The sequence below is a fragment of the Salvia miltiorrhiza genome, chromosome 8, assembly GCF_028751815.1.
Source record: "Salvia miltiorrhiza cultivar Shanhuang (shh) chromosome 8, IMPLAD_Smil_shh, whole genome shotgun sequence".
In the NCBI taxonomy this organism is placed as follows: domain Eukaryota; kingdom Viridiplantae; phylum Streptophyta; class Magnoliopsida; order Lamiales; family Lamiaceae; genus Salvia; species Salvia miltiorrhiza.
Genome location: NC_080394.1, coordinates 23,726,676 through 23,735,641, shown reverse-complemented (window position 1 = coordinate 23,735,641; position 8,966 = coordinate 23,726,676). Strand labels below are relative to the sequence as shown.

Here is an 8,966-nt window from a genome sequence, read left to right as displayed (position 1 = left end):
TAGTTAAATTGTCTTTTAATACAAAGGTGTTTGTTTTAAATAACATTGATTCAAAAATAGCCTACATGTGTAATTCCCTCCCCCCCCACGCCTGTCCTTTCAACCCTCAGGGTATCCAACAACAAAATAATATGATAGCATTTAACACGGTCTGTAAAATGTCTTCATGCTTGAATTCCTGTCAGCTCGTCAGCTCTTCATCTTCATGAAACTTCAAATTTTATAGCGGCAATGTGAAGGATAGCACGCCGTCGTCGATGGTTAGTTTGCCAATTCACAGTGTGAGACATTTTGCTGTGAAAATTGAGTCCCTCGCATGGAACTAATTAAAGTTTCCATTCACCGTTTTTGGTATGAAAATATTTTCCTCCTTTTTTTCCTTTTTTTTTTCCTTTTCCTTTTTAGTGTCATTTTGTAATTGTAGTTTGTTGGCTCTTGTGAATTTTATAAATATTTTAAGTTGTGTGTTGTTAAATCATTATGATGGTGAGTTTGTGTTGTTAATGTTCTTGAATTCACAATCAATTTGATGAATTTACAACTTAATCATTAGTGTTGGCTGTGAATCGAAGTTTAAAGCTTAAATTCACAACTAATTATCTTAGTTATGAATTCGAATTTTAAAACTAGAATTCACAACTCGAATATATATTGATTGTGAATTTAAGTTTTAAAGTTACAACTCTCAACGAATTGTCTTGGTTGTGAATTCACAACTATATAAAAAATGAAGTGAATAATTTTTAAAATTTTTATATGAAAAAGATAAATGTGATTAATTTTAAAAGAAAAATTATGTGAGTGGATAACTTTTTTTGCAATCTGAATTTGGAGAATTTTGAGCAATTTAGGATCTTAAATGGATAGTTATCTCGGGAAATCAAGTAAAAGATCGGGTGACAAAATTTCTGATATAATTAGCTAGGGCACAAGTGTTGTTCGAAAAGAATAAAGTGCATGCATTGGATATACATGCACGTACAGTTATTGATGAATGAATCCACATTAAAAAAGTGGATGCACCTATATTTGTTGTAGAATCACACACCTGCAACAAAAAGAATACAAGAGCTAGGAGGAAGAGGAAGCAGCACACAGCACGCTGTGCGTGTCATTCTTGACAACGCCGCCCTCCGCCACAACCCGCCGCGCATAGCATCCATACCCATCCTTGGCATAATAGCTCTGCGACGTCGCCGCCATGCCCGACAGGATCTCACACTCTCGCACAAACATCCACCCCCTACACTTCTGTCTGTTCTCGGATTCGCTCCTCAATCCGCCGCTCCCCTTCTTCTCCTCCTTCAAAGAGTGCTCCAGCTCCGCCGCGATCCAGTACGTCTCCTTCTCCGATCCCGCCATCGCCGTCGCCCTCACCTGCAGAGGGTACCTTCTCTCTCTTGCCACTTGGGCCACCGACTGCCCTGAATCAGACCTCACGTGCACCTTATCCACCACCTTCACCTCCTGCTTCACCCTCATCTTCGTCCCGTTGTGCTTCAACACTATCTTGCTTTCGAATTCTACCTTGCTGTACACATTGGTGGTCAAGTTGCCCGCGCTCGACTTCACCCACCCCGACACCTCGCTCTTCCTCTCTCCTTCCACCTTGAATTTCCCATCCAGCTCGTGGAATTTCGACTCGCGTTCCAGGCAGATGCGTGGATCGCTGTACTCGATCGGGCCGGCCAAAACCCTATCGCCATTGTTGTCGAGCCATAGGTGCAGATTTGCGTCGATCAGCCAATATGAAAGCGCATCGGCGACCTCCAACCCTAGGAAATGCGGATTATCCCCCTTTTCCAGCAGCATGCCTAAATATGGCGTCAATTCGAGCTCGTAAGTGGGAAAATCGAATGCTCCAATTGAAACCAGAGGCTGCCAGAATAGAGAATCGATTCCTCCGCCGTAGATTACTGGGAAAGGAATCACTGCTCCGACCACGTTATCGTTGAGTTTCACGACGACTTCGCGGTATGAGCCGTGGCCTCTCTTGGTTGGAAGATTATTGATCTCTAAGTAGTAATCCGGTGGATTGGCGTACCAGAACTCATCCTTTTCATGCGATGAAACGTAGATCTCGATCACAGCTCTGTATGTGTTGGATGGAATTTGAATTTTTTGGAGAAGTGAGTCCGATTCTCTCTGGATTTTGAACCAGTGGCCTTCGTCTCCGGCTGCAGAGATGGGTATGATGAGGTCTGCGGGATTTTCATTTAATTCGAGAGATGCAGAGCTCTGTTGTGGCCGGAAGAGGGAGGTAACGTCGTAGTAGAGGAAGGTGATGTTGACGTGATAGGTGTCGTTGGTGAGGTGGCCGGCGAGGGTGTGCAGCGTGAGGGAGAGGGTGAGGTTGGAGCGGCGGAGGAGGGAGGCGTAGCGGGTGACGTCCTTGCGGAAGTTCCAGAATGTTCCTTCCGGGGTGGGGTCGGGGGTGCTGGTGCGGGCGAGCTCCGCGCCGGACAGCCAGATACCGGCGATGCGGCCGCGGTGGGAGCCGTTGGAAGCGGCGGAGAAGTGGAGGACGGCGTTCGACCAGGAGCAGTTGGTGGGGGAGGAGTAGTTGTTGGAGAGGAGGGGAAGTGTGCACGAGGGGGTGAGGGAGTCAAACGGGAGGGGGCGGCTCACTTCGATGTATTGTTGGGGCGGTGCGGGGGCTGAGTTAGGCCGCCGGAGGTGGGTTTTGGAGAGGTGGAGCGGCGGCGATGAGGCGGCGGAGAGTGGAAGAATTAGGGTGAGTGAGAGGAGGAGAGAAGGATGCATGGTGGTTGAGATTAGAGTATGGAGGAGCGGAAGCCGGGATTTATGAGACTATTTTATTTCTTCTCGTTTTTATAGAGTAAATAGTTAGATTTGGATGAAAATTCGCACCATATTAAAAGTTTAAATTATGTTTTTTGTTTATAACAAAATTGACGACCGATCCACGTGTGTTTCATCTAAACCTTCGTTTGACCAAAGTTTTGGATCATAAGACATGACGCAAATGTTTAGATGAGATTAATACTCCATTCGTGTGATTCTCGTAACGAAATGAGACTCTATCTACTACTCTCTTAATATGAAGATGATAATTAATTTATCTCAATTTTGGTATAATGATAAAAAATAATTAGCCGTGAAAGCGTGCATTGCATGCCATTCAACTAAAAGTTAATTATTACTATAAAAATTGTCATCGTCATATTATATAGTATAGTTTAAGTAGTCAACAAATTTTTTACATCTCGATATACTTATCACTTTATAAAGATATATTCCCTCCGTCCCAGGCCAATATGCTCATTTCTTTTCGGCACAGAGATTAAGAAATTCACTTTTTGGTAGTTAAATATGGTGTGGTCCACCAAAAAATAACTTTTTAAAAGTACTCCCTTATGAAAAAACTAGATAGTTGTTACTTAATAAAGCCCTAAACATTTTCTTATTAACACTGAGCCTGGAGTGGAACAACCTAAAATGAAAAATGAGTCTATTGGAGTGGGACGGAGGGAGTTAATAATGTTTGAAATGTAATGACCGTTCAATAATTAGAAAATGAAAAGGAAGATATATATATATATATATATATATATATATATATATATATATATATATATATGTGTGTGTGTGTGTGTGTGTGTGTGTAATATTGCATTGAAGTTAGGAGTGTAATCGAGCCGAATAGTGTCTTGCTCAAATCGAACTTTTTAAATTTGAATTTTTATTTAAAATTTTAGTTATTTTCCTAATAGATAAGTTATTTTCAAATATATATTTATTCACAACAATGTAATAATTTTATGTTTTTAAGATAAATCACTTAATGAACTTGCTCACAAACTAATGAGTTGAATATCATCATGTTTAAGCTTGACTCGTTTAGCTAAACGAGCTGCTTATTAAATTACCGATCAAACTTTTATCGAATCAAACGTCGAATAGCTCACGAGTAGTGACTCGTTTGACAACTAAATGTTTCTCAGTCTTCTGATCAAGAGATATAAAAATCTTAAGAGAAATATTAAAAGCTAATATTCGGGATAAATTAGATTCAATATTTTATTTACAAAATTAAATCTACAATAATTTCTTTAGTGATGCATTTTCATATAAAAATAAAATAATTATTAAGTTAAACATAACATTGACTTTAATAGTTGAACAGATTTAAAGCTATTTGCTAAAATGAAAGTTGTATAATAATTTAAATCTAGTATTTTTTTCAGCTTAAAATAGATATTTTTGTATATAATTTCAATAATATATAAAAATTAATATTATTTTATATTTCCAACTTAAAATAGCATTGTGCTCAAAATAAACAGCACTAAAAAAAAGCAATAAAGACACGAAAATATGGTTTAACATTTAAATATTTTATATTTAACGCCCCCATTAAATATAGTGTTGTGAAAAAATTGAAAGCCCCGTTAAATTCATGGTATTCTAGACAAAATTTAAAGTTCATATAAAAATTGAAAATTGAACCAAAGTTTATGATTTAAACGTAATTAACCCTAATAAAATTCAATTAATCAGTAACTCAATTAGTTTTTCGAGTTAACCCATACCCAAACTATTTTAAAAAAAATAACTTATATCGAATCAATAATCAAAAAATTAATTATTGAATAACCGAACCCGATTTGATTACAGTTCAACTTGATATTAACCGATATCCAATTACGATTTAGATAGCCCTAATTCTAAATGCCTCAATAGGGAAGAGAATGAGATTAATCAATTAAATTCAAGAATATAGAGTGCTTTGACAATCCATTTCAGCATAGTATAACGACGGATACAGCTGCAAATTTAATTCCAAAAAGAACATGTACAAATGTTTTCTCCGAGATGACTACAAAACCTACACCTATACTAAGTTTTTAAACAATTTCATCTCAGACCAAAAACTACTGCTATGTCACAAAACTCTACATAGATTCAGAACTCAACCACAAGGAGCGCCATCAAGCTACTGCGACGCGATAATGAAACCAAGAGGGGAACAACGACAGCAACAGCCGGCTTGAAACCTACAGCGACTCACGTATTAAGGGAGTTGGTTGAGGGGCGCAGCAGCTCCCTTATCGAGGAGAAGCTTCGTTATGTCCTCGTACTCCATCAACTTTGAAATGTAGAGCGGGGTTGCGCCTTTGGTCGTCGTGGCATTCACATTAGCTCCTCTGCATATAAGAACTTCAACGGTCTCAAAGCTCCCACCTTCAACAGCCAAATGCAGCGGAGTGTGACCTTCAGCATCCTGCCACTCTACACTGGCACCAAACTCAACAAGCATCATCACCGCGTCTTTGTTTCCTTTAATGGCGGCCACATGGAGTGCTGTCAAACCGTATTGATCACAGAAGTTCATATTTGCTCCTTTCTCCAGCAGCGATTCCAGTACTTCGAGCTCCCCACGTCTAGCTGCATGAAGCACTGCTTCGCCTTGCTCTAGTACTTTAACTATGTCCATCTACATGTATTTAACGAAGATTAAGAGGGGAAAACAGGAATTTTGTTAAGTTAGGATGAAGTAAAGTTTGGCTCTTAAGGACTAGATCAGGCAGCATATTAACAGCACAGAAAGAACAGATCATACAGCATACAATGTTGATCAAGGTGTCTAGTCAAGAATTTCCATTTAGATTGAATTTTTTATATGATTATCAACTGTGATCTAAATCTCAGAGATCTTTCCATGCATGTACTCAATCATATCCAATCCACAGTATCAAGCAACTCTCGCGCCAATCATCATGCAAGCATTCTGTTGGCTTGGCGCTATGCATCGCGTCCTTAAACAACACTTCTTATATTTTTAAGGATCAAAAGTGAAGAAGAGCGATAATATCAAGGGCAGTTTTCCAGTAGGCCTGAGAGAAGAAAAGTGGTCCTGTGGTCTCTCTCTCTCTGTTTTCGTTCCTCTTCTTTTTCTTTTTCTTTTTTTACGAGAAGGAACCTGTAGGCTTCTCAAAATCTTCTTTGTTCTAGTTTCTCACTCTGAACCTGGAGCAGAATGCCATTTTATGAAAGATGAATGAACAGCAAGGATGGCAAAAAGCATTAGGTAATTTGCAAACAAGCAACAACAAACGAATAAACTTGTTATGGTTAAAATAGCTACATAATTAAATTGTTCTCAAAAGACATTTAACATCGTCATCCAGAAACGTTCATTCTTCGGACTGGTCATGAGCAAGATAGGAAACAGAGGAGACAGAAAAGGTTGAATATCAATATAGTGCAACTTAATTGAGTTGTGCTTGCTTAAATTGACTTCTCAAATCCATAAGTTTCAGTTGATTGTAGGAATGCCAAGGATAAATACATGCAAATAATAGGTAACAAAAGATGGCATCCTACAATATTTTGATACAACTCGACAATTACTGACCTAGACATAATCTTTGATCAGCAGGGAGTGTTAGATATGCTATTCACATGGAATAAGCTTTCATACAAGCTGCCAAAGCTTGAAAGTGTCTATCTATATGAGGATTATCAGACAAAAATCTATGTGGGCTTAAATTCCATTTTCAAAATTTCCTTGCAGCTCCATGAGAAAAGTTTGTTCAAGTTCGTCAGAGATATTTGATCTGAAGCTAAAAAATGAGTTTGGTTATGTCATTGAAAGAGTTAGAGCTTTCTAAACGGGAGATACCTCCTCGGCTCAATAAGTAAGATGGAATTCCACAGCTTGAAAATCAATAATGTAGGAATCATCTAGTATACAATAAACTACCAACCACTGATCTCCACTCTAACATAACAAAAAAACAGCAGAAAGTAACTCACAGAAATCAAACAAGCTACAACGTGCTTTGTACATAAAAGCAACTTTCACATTAGCATGGCTTGTAGGAATAGCTATCAATACGCACCCCGTTCCAACTACAGAACACAAGGGTCCTTATTGCAAGCAAATTCTAATCACCTAAGATAACCAGTTTTTTGAGTCTATAATGAAATGTCAAGATCATAAACCAAGACAATTAGGAAGATAGCTTTGAAATTGCTTAGCTAGCCAAACCTCAAGTTCTTTCCTTCACGGTTGAACCTTTCAATTCCAATTCCCATAATATATAATGCAGCATTCTACACAACTCTAACTCTAAATTACTATGTCAGTTTGACAGCATCAGTTCTTGGTGAGAGTAGGGGCATTTACTGTGCATGATTGATAAGATACATGATTAAGTATTTGTATCGATTTCTCCAATTTCACTCTTTCAATAGCATATAAATCAAGCAAAACGAGATCAAATGATAGAAATTATAAGGGCCTTGGCAAGGAATTAACCTTAATATTTTTATCTATATAATGTAATCCTCAAAAGTAGAAAGAGAAGATGAAAACGAAAAAGGCAAGAATAAATAAATAAATAAATAAATGACGACAGCGCTTACATGGCCCTTATCTCGTGCGACACCAATGGCGGAACGGCAGTGATCGACATCACCAATAGTGGGGTCAGCGCCAGCCCGCAGCAGCATCTCCACCATGGGCCGATCCCCGACGGCCGCCGCTCTATACAAAGCCGTCCGGCCGTCCTTGCTCCTGGCGTCCACGTTGGCACCGGCGGCCACCAACACCTTGGCAGTCCGCAGATGCCCTTTGCCCGCCGCCAGAAGCAGCGGCGTCCGCCCCTCCTTATCCCTGCACTCCACCCCATCCTTCACCAGCTGCTCAACCTCCTCCGCCCGATCAAACGCCGCCGCCACGTGCAATCCCGCCCACCCCTTGGCCGCCCACCTGACGTCATCGCTCACACCCCCGCGCACGACGTCGATTCTGAGCCCCGCCTCCAAGAGCAGGCCCGCGATGTCGGGGTGCTGAGCCGCGACTCGGTACAGCGACTCAGCCTCCCGCAGCGGCAACTCGGGGACCAGCGAGCGCTGCCGCTTGACGATTCCCCTGACCGCTTCGAAGTCCCCGGCGGCGACGGCGTGGGCGAGGAGGAAGGGGCCGACGAAGTAGACCTTGAGCTTGACGTCGTGGGTGGGGCGGGGAGGGAAGGAGGCGAACCAGTGGTTGACGAGGTCGGAGTGAGTGGAGTCGGGGAGGTCGGGTGCGGCGGCGGTTTTGAGGAGGAAACGGTCGGAGGGGGAGCGGGGGAAGGAAGAGGGGAGGTGGGGCTGGGGCTTGAGGACGATCTGGAAGGAGGCGGAGGAGAGCGGGGGGACGAGGCCGGTGGGGGGATTGACGAGGAATTTGTGAGGGGAGGAGGTCTGGACCTTGAAAGCTAGTGGGGCGGTGGAGATGAGGGACTTGAGGCGGATGGTGGTGCGGCATTTGCAGCCCAGGGAGAAGTCGATGAGGATCTCCTGGTCGGAGACTTGGACTAGTTTGTCCATCACAACACAATACAACCCAAACCCAAAACCATTCTTTCTTTTATAAACCACTTCATCCCAAACTAATCACATGCTTACAAATATTCCAAATTCGATTCGTTTAATTTGGCAAAAAATTAAGCCACTCCACTTATCCTTATCACATGCTTTTAGTCCCAATTGGAAATATTCTCGAAATTTTCCACTTTCTTTGATTTTTATATTTTATTTCATCAGCATAAGAAAGCTAGAAGTAAAGGGGTATTTGGTTTTAGGTTGGACATGGTCAAGGCTTACCATACGATTATTAAATGGGGCTTCCTTGGAAATACTATGTTGCATATGGGATTGTTGAGTTAATTATGTGATTATTGTCTCTTTTTAAGTGCTGATTGATTAATGGTGTGCCTGGTTTTCCTTTCATGCACGAGCGCGGCGGTCTCTGTTAAGGGGATCCGCTCTCACCTTTATCTCTTTCTCTTTTGTGCAGAGACTTTATCTAGCTTACACCCAACTTTGTAGCACTGCTCCGTCAATTAGTCACCTCTTTTTTGCGGATGACTCCATCATTTTTGGCTGAGCCAATGAAGGAGAGATTGGTATTGTCAAGCAAATCTTGCAAAAGGATGAGGATGCTTCGGGCCAGA

General features: G+C 41.2%; 2 protein-coding genes across 2 annotated transcripts; both read right to left on the bottom strand.

Annotated features, from left to right (window-relative positions):
- Positions 1 to 1,071: 1,071 nt before the first annotated feature.
- On the bottom strand, positions 1,072 to 2,763 carry LOC130998217 (peptide-N4-(N-acetyl-beta-glucosaminyl)asparagine amidase A-like). Its single transcript, XM_057923646.1, has one exon. The coding sequence runs from the start codon at positions 2,761 to 2,763 to the stop codon at positions 1,072 to 1,074; it is 1,692 nt and encodes a 563-aa protein (XP_057779629.1).
- A 1,978-nt stretch (positions 2,764 to 4,741) lies between these two features.
- Positions 4,742 to 8,966, bottom strand: LOC131001997 (protein VAPYRIN-like). Its single transcript, XM_057928670.1, has 2 exons — positions 7,393 to 8,966; positions 4,742 to 5,458 (listed from the first exon to the last, which is right to left on the bottom strand). Exons 1-2 carry the CDS (start codon positions 8,338 to 8,340, stop codon positions 5,036 to 5,038), a joined length of 1,371 nt encoding a protein of 456 aa, XP_057784653.1. The 5' UTR covers positions 8,341 to 8,966; the 3' UTR covers positions 4,742 to 5,035.

Coding starts and splice junctions, on each gene's coding strand:
- LOC130998217 (XM_057923646.1), bottom strand. CDS start 2,763: ATGCATCCTTCTCTCCTCCTCTCACTCACCCTAATTCTTCCACTCTCC.
- LOC131001997 (XM_057928670.1), bottom strand. CDS start 8,340: ATGGACAAACTAGTCCAAGTCTCCGACCAGGAGATCCTCATCGACTTC. Junction 5,459..7,392: donor TCGCACGAGATAAGGGCCAT/GTAAGCGCTGTC, acceptor AAATACATGTAG/ATGGACATAGTTAAAGTACT.